Here is a 17,747-nt window from a genome sequence, read left to right as displayed (position 1 = left end):
CTTCAAAAAACCAATAAAAGGCGTAAGCCGCAAAAAAGAATCTTAAAAAAAAACAAAAAAAACAAACGACTAACGCGTTTCTGCCTGTATGGGCCTTCGTCAGGGTCAACTGTGTATCCCGTCAGATGTATTTCCCCCGGATACAATATTTTTTTGACCAATCACAACACTCGTTTCATTCACGGAGAATGTGAACAGATTTGTAAAGCATCAACGTCATTTCCTTGAGCGGTTTTTTCCGCCAAAATACCGCTACTCCCGCAAAATTTCAGCTATGCACTCTACAGAATTCCCATCCTATTCTGGATCCTCAGAATTCCTCTCTTCTAAAATTCTGTATCCTCAGAATTCCTCTCTTCTATAATTCCTTGCTTATATAAAAAAAAATCTGGGACAGTGCACATTATTTCGTGTTATAGCCTAGTGCACAATATCGTGTTAAAGTGTAATTTGTATTAATAATGTAATGTTCATATTCAAATATTGGATGTTATCTCTTTAAGCAATAAGACACTAGAGGCGGGGCTACCTTGTGGTTATGCTGTGCAGGGTGACAGCACAATTTCAACAATTGTACTGCTCTAACTGAATAATCTGAATTTGATAGCCAAACAAATGTGGTGTAACGCTACATACCTGGATGTGTATACTCAACGGCGAGCATGCGCAACAGTGTCATTGCCTCAGATGGACAAACATGCAGACAAACGAACAAACGTGCAGACAGTCAATTCAATTAAATTCAATTAGCCTTTATTGTCTCCGAGGAGACATTTGTCTTGGGCACCAAGACGTTATACATTACATACATAAATACACACACAGTTCATAGTACAACAAAATACAGTTCATAGTACAAAAAATTATCCTTCCCACACTGTGCAAATATATCAAGGTTCAAGTATTGCAGTATTGCACTCTCCCAGTAGTTAGTTATCTGTTATTGAGTGCTTTGATTGACAGTGGAACAAAAGAGAATGTATATCTTATATCTGTACTCTCAAATATCTCTTGAAGAGAACATGGGGGCTGCAGGCCTATGATTTTCCCAGCCCTTTTGACTAGGTTTTGAAGTTGGGATTTGAGATTGACGGACAGGTTACCAAACCATGTGGTGATGCCATAACGGATAACGGATTCTATGTTTGCCCTGTAGAACAGTAGCATGATGTTTGTTGCCACGCCATGGACCCTGAGCCTTCTCAGAAAGTGCATGCGACATGCGCTGGTTAATTCGGGAACAGACGGAGTCAACTTGGTTGGCCCAGTTTAACTGAGAATCAAAATAAATACCCACGTACTTGTATGAGGTCACCTGTTCCACACTCTCCCCGTGGATGAGGATTGGGCTATGATCCCCCACAGACCTTGGATCGAAGATGATCTCCTTTGTTTTTGTAACATTTAAAATAAGGTTTTGCTCCTCACACCACCTTACGGCCCCTGCTATCTCTTGTTTATATAAGTCGATGTTAGAGGATTTTTTCAATAAGCTAAGGATTACTGTGTCGTCTGAATACTTTACGATATAATCATTTGGATGCTGGTTCCTCAGATGGTTTGTGTATACCAGTCCTTCAATTATTTATACGATTATTATGCTTATAGTATTTTTGCAGACGTGTCTTAGCAAGGGAACAAGGCTTGGTGGTCAGGCAAGACGTGGTCCTGTTCCAGGTGGTCATTATCATTCACAACTGGCTCACGCTAAACCTAAACCCAGCTCACTCAATTTACACTGTTGTTCTGGTGTCTGTTCCAATCTGCTCTTCTCTTAATTGCCTCAACCTGGCAGAGGCACTCTGCACTTCTTCCAGAGACACACTGCATGACTCTTAATGAAGAATACCGAGCAGAGAGAGTGAGAGAGAGAGAGAGAGAGAGAGAGAGAGAGAGAGAGAGAGAGAGAGAGAGAGAGAATACAGGGAATAAAATATAATAAAATAAAAGGATGAGATGGAAACAATGGAGAGTCTCAGGAGTGAAATTAAGTGCAGGATGAAAACAATGAGGGAGGGAGACAGAGGTACAGAAACATGAGGACAATACTGTACAGAATTAAATGAGAGAGAGCGAGAGAGAGAGAGAGAGAGAGAGAGAGAGAGAGAGAGAGAGAGAGAGAGAGAGAGAGAGAGAGATTATTGCTGTGGTGTTGAACACACTCCCACTGCCAAACAACACGTGTTAACGGCCACTATCTCTTTCAGAGTTTAAGTAGGCCTATATTTCCCAAATGAGCTTTGGTGAAAGTGTAGCATTTGTACTGAGAGTTGAGACCTTTGGGAGATACTGGGCGTGCTTGCATGAGTATTGCTGCTGTGTTCCCCACTCAGAGACAAGGCTCTGATAGAGCTGTCCCCTGTGTCCTCTGTGACTCTGACACTCTCACAGTGACATTCTCTGCATTTGTTCAGAGCAATCAATACAGGACTTATCAACGTCCCATTTTCTCTGCCAGAGAGAGAGAGAGGGGGGGGGGGGGGGTGATTGACTTAATGTTGATAGGGTTAGGTAAAGTAAAGCAGGTTGTTGCGACCGAAGGTCGCAGTTAACTATGAAACATTGTGTTTTTGACACCTAAACCACTTTCCCTGTCACCCACCCAGGTCATTGTGACATCACGTGACATCCTGTGCTGGGTCCTGTATGCTGTGTCTTGCTTGGGTCCTGTAGTATTTGAGATTGTTGAAGATACCGTGTGCGTTGGTTGAAAGCCGAGAGGTTTCTTGAATGCTGTTTAGTCTGCTGTCAGAGTGATGTGTCATTATCCCCATATAAGAAACTTGAGTTCTCAGCAGGCCCGGAAATGAAGGCCCAGCCCTTCCTGGGCCCTAACTGGGCTGGCCCGGGCCCCGCCTGACTTTACCCTTACCACACATTACTTGGTCTACCCGGCCCGAAAACGTCAATAAAAAAGGTCCATATTATGGGCATTCTCAGACCTGTATACCGGTAGTTTCAGTGCGTCCTCGCCCTCAGCATAGGGTGTCTAATAGTACTGATTTTTTGCTTGTTATTGTCTTGTACTATGGATTTACAGTACTACAGTATATGTGAAGTATAGGCTGTATAATAATTATTAATATTTAACTGTGAGCAATAGTTATGGGCACACCTACAGTACACACAGCTACTGGGTGGTAGAGAACAATACTCAGCACCACACATTATTTGTACTGAAATATGAAGTCCCCATCTGGTGACCTTCCTTAATCATCGCTTTACAAGACAAAACAGAAGCTACAGCTGAACAACCGAGTTCATTCAAATGAAACACACACAGCTGGTTCATTCTACAGCTCAATGATACAGATACATCTCATTTTTATTAAGAGAATCATAGATCATACATACAATCATACAGAACCCAACTTTGATGAGGAGAAGAGAGCAGAGGAGCTTTCTTTGAACTCATATAAAGCAAAGAGTGCTGCTGCTATCCAGACTACATTAGGTGAATAAAATATTCAAAGTAAAGAAATGAGCTCTGCACACACACACACACACACACACACACACACACACACACACACACACACACACACACACACACACACACACACACACACACACATATATTTTCTCTTCTCCAGGGTAAAATGTTTTAATGAGAGGAAATAATTTAATTTGGAATAAATAGACATTTCACAGGTAGATATATAGACATTTATTAAACTGAACTGGACAGAATTTAAAGGCCAGATACAAAGTAAGAGAACAAACTGTATATAGCAAGGGAAGCAACCAAAACTAAGTCGTAAGAGGGAAAAGAAGAACAACAGCACAAAAACACCACCAACAATGAACAATTAGTATACAAGTAACTATACATGAACCTGCAACCAGAAACAACATACACACTATCACAGTGTCATTACAGTGTCCTGCACTTTGCAAAAGCAGGGTGTATTTTGACAGGTCATACTGATGAAAGCTGGATAGCTGAATGTGACGGTTCACTGTATATAGTATATCATAGTATATGGTATTATGGTATAGGATATTGTATTATATTATATTATGGTGTATGGTATATTATATAGTATGGTATCTTATATTATGTGGTCTGGTGTACCTTTATATATATTATATTTAGTATAAACTTTGGTTAGTTCATGGCTTCTGTATAGGTTATCTGCTTTTCAATCCTAATTCCTTTTGGGAAGCAGAGCTAATGATGTTGATGGACAATCAGTCAACTGTCGGCACCTGGGCCTGGTGCCGACGCCCTATATAAGCCTGCCTCCCCAGTCCTTTGCTCAGTTCTGTTGTTTTCAGTTCTTCTTTGCACCTCCCCCACCATGCACCATCATGTGTTCATGTTCTGTTAATATATACATACAACACGCACACACCTATATTTCACTCATGCATACACGCACTATACACCACTGATGATTACTGATTTCCACACCTCATCGGTTTGCTCCTGATTTGACATTTGATTCCTTATTTTGATTACTTAATACATTTATATTGCATTTGAATACTGCATCTCCCCTTATTTTTAGGCCAGGTGTATAACACTGAATCATACGCAGTGCCAGATTAACTCTTTGTTTAGTCTTAGCAATAGTCTTCTTTGATTTTTGCTCAGGCGCCATGCTGCCCATCCGATGTTTTTGGCCTGTGCATTAATCTTTTAAAAGATTTTCCATTTCATTTATACCAAATTAAATTCCATCACTCACTTCAATTCAGATGATATCATGTTATTATTCAGGGCTGTGTAGTGTGTGTACTGATTATAGCGGATCATCTAGTGATGTTCTGCAGGCTATTATTTGAAAGAGAAACATTGATGTTTACACGCACGCACGCACGCACGCACACACACACACACACACACACACACACACACACACACACACACACGCACGCACGCACGCACGCACGCACGCACAGTCGCCTGTGTCTGTATTTGTTTTAAGATACGATAGTGGTTGGTTAACGTTCCAATAAGACCCTGCGTAAGGGTTGTTAAGATTATGAATGAGATCATTCTCACATCAGAGAGAGAGAGAGAGAGAGGGAGAAAGAAAGAAAGTATTTGAATCTGAGAGATGGGACTTTTCAGACTACATGTCGCTGTCTTATTTAAATACATATTTTCCTAATCTAACCAGATTTCATATCAAAGACTAGAACATCAAACTCTTCCTCCCTTTCTCAGTATGAGAATAATTAATGAACATTAAAAAAAAAAGATTGGATAAAGAGGCTCAAGCCCATCGCACACCGTCTGCGACTGTCTGCGGCGCCGCCTGGAAAATAGAACTGTGTTCAACTGTGTCATACTGTGTGTGTGTGTGTGTGTGTGTGTGTGTGTGTGTGTGTGTCTAGGCACCCTGAACGTGCTTCTCAGAGTGAAAAGCATTGCGTCTGTAGACTCTGTGGTCTGGAACATGGCTGGTCACCAAGGCCCCACCTGGAATAAAGCCTTGTTCAATATCAGCCCCAGCGGTCCATTCCAGGTAAGACTCTCACCTTTTTACTTCCTATCGAATATAAACGATGAATTTATTAAGGAAGAACAGCATGCTTATCTGTTATTTTCTACAATTTGGTGCCGTTCTGTTCGGCTGTGCAGAAAGCGTGGGAATAAATTAATGATAAGATCGTAAAACCAATTTGACGGTCTCTGAGGCAGTTATATTGATTTAAGTGGGCTGATAGGATTGAAATTACACAAAAAGCAGAAAACAAAACTAATATGTTTTTGATAACATGCTGTTGCAGCTCAAGTGTGTCTGCACATAAATGGTTAATGAATGAAAACAAATTTGTTTTTGAGCAGTGCTGACCGATCCAACGTGTGGCTTTGTATTGTGTGTCCCCCGTGACGTCATGTTGTTGACATCATCAGACATCATCGTCATGATAAAATGCACTGCTCACTTCACTTCACACAAGTGTGATCTTTTGAGGGGCGCTAGCCCCTCCAACGTCTGTCTGGCTTTGTCTGTTCCGCCCGTGACGTTTTTGTGGACACTATGGACTATGGACTTTTTATGACAAAATGTGTTCAGGCCAAGTCAATTGCAAATGACGTCTTTGTGTAACATCATGTGGGTCAATATGAATTAAATGCGGCCCTCACTTCTTTTTTGAGGGGCGCTATAGCTTCTCCTATATTCAGCTATTGTGTAGATTTTCGTCTTACACAAAGATTCAATTCCCATTGACAATGAGTGGATGATGTACGATGATAATATCGCCACTCACTTCACACAGGTGTGATTTCTTTTTGTTATCAATGTAGCGAGAGTTAAGCGTGGACATCACAATCTGTGATACATATAACCAAGATGTATGAAACTTAAAGGCCAGACCACACCAATACAACTAGTCGCAACTCCTCGCAACAAAACACTTTTAAGGCCAGTCCACACCAATGCAACTCCGATGGTTGCAAGTAGTTGCATGTTGCAGTGAGTTGAAAGGAGTTGCATCGGTGTGGACTGACTGGCCACATCTTAGTATTTTGATGGGAAGCACTGCACTGCGTGCGTTGAAAAGCTATTTAAAAAACCTCTGCTTCCTCCAACGGATATAATTTCCCCAACATCCCACCAGCACCACAATTAGCAGCCTTACATGGAGCAGTGCATAATTCAGAGACATCAATTAATTATACAATAGAATGGAGGTATTTCTGTGTAGAAGGTTGTGTCAGGTGTTGATTGGTTAGGTAGAATGATGTTAATTGTTTCATTACGCCTTTCCTCGCTGACAGACATTAACACCTGCAGTGAACGAAACACCCCACAGTTATTACCTCCCACTGTGTTGACCTGTTAACGTGGCTGCTGCTCTTGGTAACTCATCTCTCTCTCTCTCTCTCTCTCTCTCTCTCTCTCTCTCTCTCTCTCTCTCATAATAGTCTTCATTTTACCTCTCATAAACCGTTCTGTCAGTCACTACCTCACTTACAGTAAGTAACTGCCCTTGATGGAGATCTGACCCCCTCACCCCATAGAACAGGGAAGTTTGACTGCTTTGAATTCACTGAGGAATCATGGGAATTTTGTTGGAGTGTTGGTCTTTCTTTGATATCTGTTTCATATTGCGGCATTAAGACACCTGAGACACACAGAGGTAAAAGTTCTCAAGGGCTTTAAGACTTTGACACTTTTCAAGGCCCCTTCGAGCCCCATGAATCATACATTGGCCGACATTGCAGTTCTCATTGCAGACATCTAAAATCTATTCACATAAGCTGTTAATAACGCAGTAGAGAAAATATATGCACTTCCCTTCTCTTCTTCGAAGGTTGAAGCCCCCTCCAGGGGCATTGATAAAGAGTGCAATAATAAACACATTAATAAAAACAGCATTACAAAGAGCATTATTAATTATGGAATTGAAAAACATGATAGCTGCACATTAGGCACAACATTGAGACTTTCAAAGAGAAAGTGTTATATGTTTAATGTATTAGATAAGTGCAAGCACAGCATTTCAGATTTTTTTTGATGGTTCAACACAGGAGAATATTGATGAATGAGGGCCAGTGAGTGAAATTCAGCTATTTTTCTGCTCAATATCAGCAGTAAATATCCACACAGTAACAAGAGATGTATGTACAGTACTTCATCAAGATATGCTGTTATCAAAGCAGAAATTAAAATAATAAACCAAACAAAGGACGTTAAGTAGACATAAACTGTCACACTGAACAGACAGACTGTCTGACTGACAGACAGACAGACAGACAGACAGACAGACAGGCTGGCTGGCTGGCTGGCTTGCTGGCCTGTCTGTGCACTGACTGACTGACTGAGCAGAGGTAGATAACAGAAGTACTGAAGGAGATGTGAGCTCTGCTTATTGACACGTGGTGATAGCCTTGTCTCTAGTCACACTAAGCTCTGCCTTGTGGGGTGGTTGGACTCTATACGCTCCCTCACTTCCTCCACAGGGAATTTGTCACTATCTGCCTCTCTTCATGCCTCTTTGTGTGCGTGTGTGTGTGCGTGTGCACGCCTCTCTCTATGTGTACAAAAGCATGTCTGCAGGCTGTGATATCCCAATTGTTTGCAGTGTCACAGAGAGAGAGAGAGAGAATGGACAGTAAGCAGAGCCCTGACAGCACTCAGCCAGAGCCCCAGTCTCCTCGCTAAGTGGCCCCTGTCAGCTCTGAGTCAATATCACACAGGCCTCTAACCCCCCCTCACTCCAGCCAAGAGCTGCTCAATGCACACTATGCTACTGCCTCCCTCCTTGCTTTGTCGATTTGTTTCGTTTCGTTTCGTTTCAATTCAATTCAATTCAATTCAATTCAATTCAATTAAATTCAATTCAATTCAATTCAATTCAATTCAATTCAATTCAATTCAATTCAATTCAATTCAATTCAATTCAATTCAATTCAATTCAATTCATAGGGGCCTTCCTTTATAGGCTATGCGAATAATGTGTGAATAATGTGTGAAAGAAAACAATGTGATGCGAGAGTAGAGTCTAGCCAACACCAGCTCGGGTCTCCTGAATTGCTCTGCCCTCCACACCCTCATATCTAGCACCAGGTGGTGGCTTCCACAGTGCTAGTTTGCTTACCACTGGGTGCCTGACCCAGCCATCCTTCTCTCTCTGTCCTTATCTGTGACCCGTGGTAGATCCCCGTAGAAGAGGACCACATTTCTGATGTGGTCCGTCCATGTGACACCTAGTGCCATTCGAAACATTGTGTAGACTAGATTCCAGCCAAGGTTCAAGGTTCAATTGTATTGTCAGCAATACCAATTGCAATGTGAAATTCACAGTTCATTCACACAAAAATGTTAATTTCTGATTTTCAGAATAACCAAAAGGAAACCAGGTGCCGTGCACCACTGTTGTAAAACCAAAATAAAAACTACACTGCGGGATTTAGTTCCACCCAAAAAGAAATAAAAGAAAAACACCCGTCTTCACCTCACACCGTCTTCACACACCACCGGTCTGCACCTTAGAGTATATATGAATAGAGAAGGCACCCAGCGGAAACCCTGAGGTGAAATGGACATAGTGGCCGAATGAAGGTATTGCAGCCTGGCCCCAAACACATGAACGCGCTGGTACGTTGACTATCATTGTGCACGTTCACGACGGCAGCACGCTCGTCCGCGTTCGTGCGCGTTCGTGCACGTTCAACGGCAGCGCGTTCATGTGTTTGGGGCCAATCCATCCCAGAATGCACTCTGTTCCTACCCGGAAGGAGGAGTGAAATCGCCTCATGCGCTTTTGAGCAACTTAATGCAAGTGGATGGGAGGAGAACTCGGGTGACTTCTCTATTCATATATACTCCAAGGTCTGCACACACAGCCTTCACACACAGCTCCATGTCTGATATGGGCTGGGCTTCTATGGCATGACCAACCAGCGCCACGCAACTGGTAACGTAACCGTCAGTCAGCGTATGGGGAATGAAATGTCCATTATTATTATTTTTGCCGATCGCCACAGTTTATTCATCACTCCAACGGTGATGCTGATCTGGGACGTTTTAATTGTGCGACATCAATGACCTAATGATCTCTCCCCCCCCCCCCACAATAGTCACAATATAATCAGCAGCACATCTGGCTCCCTATATAGGGAGTAGGGACTAGGGAGTAGTGAATCATTCACTGAATTCGGACACGACATATATCGTTCGTTCTCTCATCCAAAATACACACAGCTACCCCCTGCAGCAATTAGCCGTGACAGCTCAATTAGCAGGCTTATTTATGAGCAGGGTTGTTGTAATTATTCCGGATTCTGTGTGTGTGTGTGTGTGTGTGTGTGTGTGTGTGTGTGTGTGCGTGTGTGTGTGCGTGTGTGCGTGTTTGCGTGCGTGCGTGTGTGCGTGCGTGCGTGCGTGAGGTCCTTGATGGATGAACGCTGGAGGCCTGCTTGTGCACTCAATTAGCTCCAGTAGCTCAGGGGTAGAGTGGCCGTTTGGTAACCGCAAGGTTGGCAGTTTGAACCCGGGCTCCACCAGAGTTAGTGTCGAAGTGTCCTTGAGCAAGATTCTGAAACCCTAATTGCTCCCGATGTGCTGGTTGGTGCCTACCGTGCCTTGCATGGTTTCCTCTGTCATTGGTGTGTGAATGTGTGTGTGAATGTCTACAATCTACGTACTGTAAAGTGCCTTGGATAAAGGCGCTATGTACAGTATACAGTAAATGCACCATTTACCCTTTACTGGCCTGGCTGTGTTAAAGAGAACATTTAAGTATAACTAAAGACAATGCTAACTGATCGAATGCGTCACACAGAACACAGCACCGTTAGCTAAAGTCTATGCATACTACACCTGCGCAGGCCAAATTTGTTCGGTTCAGCTGGCTCATTCAGAGGTTTGGGTTGGCGGTCTCAGAACTGATATCCAGGTATTAAAACCATGGGTTCTAGCAGTGCTGGCTGTGAACACTGCTTGGCCTGAGCTAATTGCCACCACCACTGTGATCTGTGGTGGGCAGCGTCTGTCTTCCAGTGTTTTGTGGCCAGATGACATTTCGGTTTGGGGAGAAAACTTTACTGGTGGAGTAAGTACCATAACCGAATGTATGCCAAGAACGCGGGACCTCGTTCTTCTCTCCACGACCCGCCTGTGCCAAAACGAGGGAACTCGTCTTTCACTCGTTGCTCACTTCGAGGAGCACAAATCACTCTCTTCAGTGTCTTTACCCCATGGCACAATGCTATCTCCAAGTCACTGAAGAGTAAAAAATAACTAGTAAAGTTACTTCTAAATTGAACCCCAGGTCTCATCTAACCACCGCCCACTACAGTAGCCTGCTGGGATGGGTATAAGAGTGGAGGAGAGGGCATCTCAGCTTTCAATGTGTTTGGTCTTCTTGCACCTCTTGTCCTATAGTTGTCCTCCAGACCAGTGGTTCCCAAAGTGGGGTCCGGGGACCCCCAGGGGTACCTGAGGGAGTTCCAGGGGGGACCCATCTATTTTGTTCATGTTCATAAAGTGCTAAAGTGTTTAAAGCAGTGGTTCCCAAACTTTTTCATGTCAAGGACCCCCAAATTGACACTACTTAGCCCGTGGACCCCCATTTGAAAAGATATGCCAGGGACCCCCATAAGAGAAGACGTACACATTTAGACGTCTACATTTAGACGTCTACATTTAGATGTACACATTTAGACGTCTACATTTAGACGTCTACATTTAGACGTCTGTATACATTTAGACGTCTACATTTAGACGTCTACATTTAGACGTATACATTTAGACGTATACATTTAGACGTATACATTTAGACAGTGTCCCCCTGAGTGCCTCCCCAGTGTCCCCCTGAGTGCCTCCCCAATGCCTCCCCAGTGTGCCCCCCGAGTGCCTTCCCAGTGCCTCCCCAGTGTGCCTCCCCAGTGTCTCCCCAGTGCCTCCTCAGTGCCTGCCCAGTGTCCCCCAGTGTCCCCCCAGTGTCTCCAATAGCAATACAAGAGCAATAATACGAATTAATCTTAATGTATTAATCTTATTAATTAATGAATCAAATTAATTCATTAATCAAAATTGCGGCCTGTGCCCAGCACCATGCCAAAGCTTTTTCCCGCAGGAAACACTGCTTGTGGTTGTAAATATATTGTTATCCGTGTTGCGAGGATGAGGGGGTACCTGGAAAAATATCTACCCCAAAAGGGGTACCTGGTCCAAAAAGGTTTGGGAACACCTGCTCCAGACGACCCCATGTGCTCTAGACCTGTTGTTGACCTGCCAGCATAGAATGCTGGATGAGTGAGACCTTTCTCACCTTCCACATGGCTCACAGGTCCTGGTGGGAGCTAGTCCTGTTGGAGATGATGATGGACTCTGTCATAAATGTTTCTGAAGCACTCACCCACCACCAACCCCCCCCCCCCCACACACACGCACGCACGCACGCACGCACGCACGCACGCACGCACGCACGCACGCACACACACACACACACACACACACACACACACACACACACACACACACACAGCAGCCACTAGGGAAAGTCGTGTCCTTTCCATTCCACCCCGGATGGAATCCATTCACACTGTGTGAGCACACTTGCATGCATGCTTGTGTGTGTACTCATACTCACGTTTGTGTGTGTGCTCACGTGTGTACTGTACTGTATCTTTAATGAAGCTTCACTCCCACACAAAGCATTTTAAATATTCATCCTCCCATTTGTCGTACGTTATGACAGCGTAGAGGAGACTGTGACATTAATTGAGGGCAGGGTGCTTTGTGTCATTTGTCTTGTGCAGACTGCCAGCTGCCAAAGACATGTTTCTAATCGGTCAACAACTACTATGTCATTTTTTATAAATTAAAAACATTATAGTCGAACATTCAGTGAATAGACAAACATTCTGTGAAAATAGCCAATGTAGAAGCTCACAATGCGACGTGACCTTGTAGATTGGATATTTATTTATATTTGAGAAAGATTGTGTGTTGCCAAAATCAATAGAACCCATTTTCTAAGCAAAAACGATTTTCGTTTTTTTGTGACATATCTGGCTTGTGACAAAATACTGGAGGATATTATGCGGATAACTTTTAACCCAGTCCAGAAGGGTATTGTCTATGGAAAAAGGCATTGAAATAGTAGTGCCAAAGACGTGGGAACGAAAATAATTTTATAGGCACTTCATAATTCAACTTTTTCAAAAAATAAATTTGTTTTTTGGGCTTCCCTACTGTATGTGTTTTCTATTCCCACAAATTTGCAATTTTTAACAATCTGGCTTTCACATCATTTAGAGGCTTTTATGGAAACTGCTCTCAGGAACAGCTCCACTGATTTGGTCATACGTATGCGTGACATACGTATGTATCATCAGTATCACCCTACTTTGTATAATTCCTCCTCCTCTTCAGTCTTCAGTTCCAAATTTGCATTTCCACTTTGTTTACAATGTCCACCATTGTTTATTTTCCAAGCTGGCATGGCATGGAAACAAGCCTGGTTTTATCTAGCATCAGTATTATAATGACTCAAATATTAAATAATTTGCATATTAGCGCCCCCACCACCCCAGGACATTGTGGCATTACAGCTAAAACTGTCCAGAAAGAAAAGGACTGGTTGTATCAGAGTGGTGATTGAGGCTCAAACCATTAGAAATAAGTTTGAGGGACATAGACAATAATTATGATATTAAATATTTAAAACCGTTTTAAAATGCATGTTATTTCTACTTTAAGTAAATTAAGAGTATTAAGTGGCTGTGACATTGCCAGCATGGATGGACATTGACCTTGGCTCATCACCTCCTGCATTACCATCACCATTGCTGTCCTCGTCGTAGTCGTCATCATCATTGTCCTCAAAGAGGTGTCAAGATAACTGCTATCATGGCCATATGCTCTGTCTAGCAGCACGTTGATCAATACAACTAGCATCTGCATAATGTTCTTGTCCCTTCCGAGAAATAAAGTGGTGTGAAAAGTAAAATATCTGTCTTTGAAATGTATAGATGTCCAAATGTAAAGTACAGATAGTCCATAAAATGTATAGGCTACTTAGGCTTAACTGTCCACAACTGGTTGGGAGAATGTGTTGGAAATCAATCTGACACACACCTAACTCCTGCAAACATAAAAAATATATTTAATTTGGTGTTAAATATTTCCAGGAAAGGTCTGTCAGTTGCGTAACCCACCCTCTTTTTTTGCCCCTCACCACACGAACGCATGCACTCACGCACCCATGAAGCACGCACGCACGCCTCGACAGGTCAGATTCGGTTAATTTGGAATTTCCAATGCAAAATTTGAATACACACAAAAACAAGCTAAACAAAGAAACCTCAAACCAGTGTTACACATCCTTTAATGGATGGTGGCAGAGCAGTAGAATAACAGAATAAGCGTCCTCAAAACAGGAATGACGCCATCTGCCATAATCTTTTGTAACCCCTCTAATGTGTTGTTCTGTTATCTCAAGATTAGAGATAATACTGGAAGTAATAAGACACATACACGCAACCTCTTCTAAACCTCTAAATTGGACCACATAAAACAGGTTTAAACTGGTACACCAGACTCAGAGTAAGACAGAGTTACGACAACTCCGTTCACTTCATGGGGCCAGTCCAATGGCGGCTCTTCTACAGTACATAATAGACTTATATTGGGTAATAGTGTACAAAGGCCTCAACCGGAAGTTTACGGGGTGCATCAGAGTATATAGGCTTTTCAGTGACAAACGAGTTACATGAACCATGACCAGGCAGTTTTCTGCCCCCTCAATGTCATAACTTACCAGATAAACCACTAATCGACTAAACTACTGATTCTCCACTGGTGCCCCGTTAAACAGGAGTGCATGACATACACACACGAGAATAAAGAAGAATACAGTCTTTTTGTATAATGTAGAGAGCATGCATGTTTGATAGCAGCAGGCAGAGGCGACATGCTGATAAACCTACTTTATATTACTCCTTCATTCTCCTCATCTTCTCTCTCTCTCTCTTCTACATTCTTGTGTCATGCACCCCGTGGGCCAATTGTCTCTCTTTCACTTCTCTGTTTCTCACTCCATTTGTTGTTTTCCACATTACATCTGTCATCTTTCTTCCTCATACAATCCTTTCTCGCCTCCTACGGTGCTTTACCCACGCCATGTCTCTGTCTTGTGAACCGCAGTGGTTGGATCGTAACAAAGTACATTTACTTGAGCACTGCACTTAAATACGTATATTGATTGATCTTTTGACTCTTGACACTTTTCTAAGAAGAAAAAACGAATGAATAAACCACTTAACCCTATTGTTTTAAGGGATAGTCGCAGACTATTGTGAATTTACCAGTGTTTTCATACACCAGAGTATTGTCTTTATGTATTCTGGAAAAGCTTGCTTTCAGTGTTTCCTGTGTGGTCTAGCTGTGTGGAGGAGTTTATTCTCCTGTGTGTGTGTGTGTGTGTGTGTGTGTGTGTGTGTGTGTGTGTGTGTGTGTGTGTGTGTGTGTGTGTGTGTGTGTGTGTGTGCGTGTGTGCGTGTGTGTGTGTGTGTGCGTGCGTGCGTGCGCGTGTGCGTGTGCGTGCGCGTGTGCCAGTGTCCCCACTGTTGGTTTCTTGGCTTCCATTTCCCAATTATTTTCCTGGTAGTCCCTAATTATACAACAATCTGCTGCTTTTGTTTCACTAATTCAGTTTAATGAAAACTCACAGTTGTACCCTGGTTTGCATGCATAGCTCAGGTGTGTGTATATTCTTCTCCCCATTGTCTGCACCGTGACCATATTCCAATTACACATATTTCTGAAAGTCTGTAAGGAAATGTACTTTTCTAGGCATGGCATATTATTGTTGATTTATTAGTTTATTAGATTCATTAGTCGGTCTGTCAAAGTTTAACCGGATTTATTGTTTCAAATGCCATGTTCAAGCTACAAAAACATGAATATGTTGCCCGTACAGATGTTACAGCTACAGTATAGTACACCAGGTGTTGATTATGAGGACAGTAGAAGTGACCATTACATTCCATCACAGTCTGGAAGAGACATTCCCTACTAACCTGCTGATGCTATTATATCTCACAGCTTGATTACAAATATAAACTGCTTGTATGCATATTTGGAAACTTGTATTTATATTAGGAAGCCTCAGTAACGTCCATTAAATAGTTGTGAGAGGCCTGCAGATTGCAGGAATGCCCAGACCATGAGCTATACTACTGTAGGTATACTTTACTTTCTGCATTCTGTTCAGTTTCTGTGATAATTGGCAGTTCCCACTTCCCATAATGGTTGGCAGACACCTTATAGTTGTATCTCCATAGTCAAACTCTTATTTATTTATTCATTCATTCATTCATTCATTCATTCATTCATTCATTCATTCATTCATTCATTCATTCATTCATTCATTCATTCCAGTGTGCACGCACGCACGCGGGATATGGGTGGTTTTTGATTAGCTGTGTGCGATGGGTTTTTTGGGCATGTCGATTCACCACACCAGTGAGTCAGAAGCAGATGGCTGGCTGGTAGCTGAAACAGAGGAGTCTGTTGGGAGATAGAGTTTTCAGTTGGTTGCGTCGTTTTTGTTGCTGTTGACCATGTTGGTCCTTCAGTTATTTAAGGACAGAGTGCACTCGTTCACTCTATACAGCAGACAGTTTGTATAAATCAAAGAGTGGACTCACAATGCATTCTCACTCCCAAGTCATTACATCATTACCATCTCTTTCAGAGGGATCAAGTCTGCTTCTCATGACGCGCTACCTTGTTATTAATGTGTGGAAAATGTGTTGTTTAATGTTTCTATTGCTAACTCTACATGTCAGTTACATAAATCATTGCACTCTATACTTTCTTTAATTCCCCTCTCTCTCTCTCTCTCTCTCTCTCTCTCTCTCTCTCTCTCTTCATCCAGATTGTGTTTGAGGGAATACGGGGTCCCAGCTTTGAGGGTGATATCGCCATTGATGACGTGTCAATCACCAGGGGGAAATGCAGGCCTGGAGACATGGCCACCAGCGCAGGTAACACATGGACATGTGACGCACGCACGCACGCACGCACGCACGCACGCACGCACGCACGCACGCACGCACGCACGCACGCATGCACGCACGCACGCACGCACACACACACGCACACACATTTTATGTGAATGAATTTGGACTAATAAGTGTGATTGTGTAACAACTGACCATGCGTCCATATATTATGATGCAATGTAATCCTTTTTAAATGTTTTAAGACTTTTTTTTACCCCGTTTTCTCCACAATTTAGTCGTTATCACAATTGATTCCTCCACACATATTTCTGTGTGTTTTCATTATATTGTATCCTAGCTGCCAGTGAGGAGCCCCCACCCCACCACACTAGCGCGTCTCACTAGTGTGAGACGCGCAGTGTGTCATGTCACCCTCCTCGCCCGGGCTTCGCTCCCCCGAACACGGGACAATTGTGCTCGTATAGATGCTCGACAAAGCCGTATTGGAACCCCCAGACTCCGCGGTGGTGGGCGGCTATACTTTAGCACTGTGTCTGCACCACCTGAGCGCTGAAACAATAATGTAATCCAATCCCAATTTGACAGGCCAATGTGCGCAATGACAATCTAATAACATCCTATTAACAATTAGTTCATGACATTGGATAATGACACATTAATGCTGCTATAAGCAATAATATGTCAACATTTTAATGGGTAGAACACTCCCAAAGAAAAGGAGTCTCTGTGACACACCTAGGGGCCGCAATCTGCATTCAAAGATGTTCCTAGAAGCGTTGTCATTGGTCGAAAAAGAAAAACGGTCGCAATGACTAACCAATCAGGAAGCAGACAGGCAAATTGACCAATGACAAAGCTTCTAGGAAAATCTTTGAATGCAGATTGCAGCCCTATAGATGTGTCACAGAGACTAAATTTTTTGCAGAAAACTGTCAGGATTTAGAAAGCATTATTTGGTTTAATCGTCCGCAGGTCTAAATGGGTTAAGACTCTTGCACCTGCAGCTCACTTACAGCCAGCTGTTATTATAATTTACAACAAATACATTTCAAAACTATAATAAGACTTATATTTCAGCATAGTGACTCAGGAACCTTTCATAGAATGTTATTCTTACTGTCTGTATTTTATCCAGTGATCCAGCAAGCAGCAAAGCAAGGAAAACATTAGAGACAAGAAAACAACACAATGAGAAACATGAATTATTAAAAAGCCACCTTTAACTCTCTAAAGTCTAAACCATGATGTGAGGTGACAGGAAGGTGTGTGTGTGTGTGTGTGTGTGTGTGTGTGTGTGTGTGTGTGTGTG

At 42.7% G+C, this 17,747-nt stretch overlaps 1 protein-coding gene across 1 annotated transcript in view; it reads left to right on the top strand.

The window, feature by feature from the left end:
• The window catches only part of LOC308321627 (MAM domain-containing glycosylphosphatidylinositol anchor protein 1-like), a 165,282-nt gene that overhangs the window by 141,587 nt on the left and 5,948 nt on the right, over positions 1-17,747 (top strand). Inside the window, exons 15-16 of the mRNA XM_080772615.1 lie at positions 5,344-5,474; positions 16,351-16,459. Coding sequence (XP_080628741.1) covers positions 5,344-5,474; positions 16,351-16,459 — 240 coding nt within the window. The remainder of the gene's footprint in view (positions 1-5,343; positions 5,475-16,350; positions 16,460-17,747) is intronic.

The sequence above is a fragment of the Protomyctophum bolini genome, assembly GCF_963924005.1.
Source record: "Protomyctophum bolini genome assembly, chromosome: 1".
NCBI classification, from domain to species: domain Eukaryota; kingdom Metazoa; phylum Chordata; class Actinopteri; order Myctophiformes; family Myctophidae; genus Protomyctophum; species Protomyctophum bolini.
This window is presented reverse-complemented; position numbering and strand designations above follow the sequence as displayed.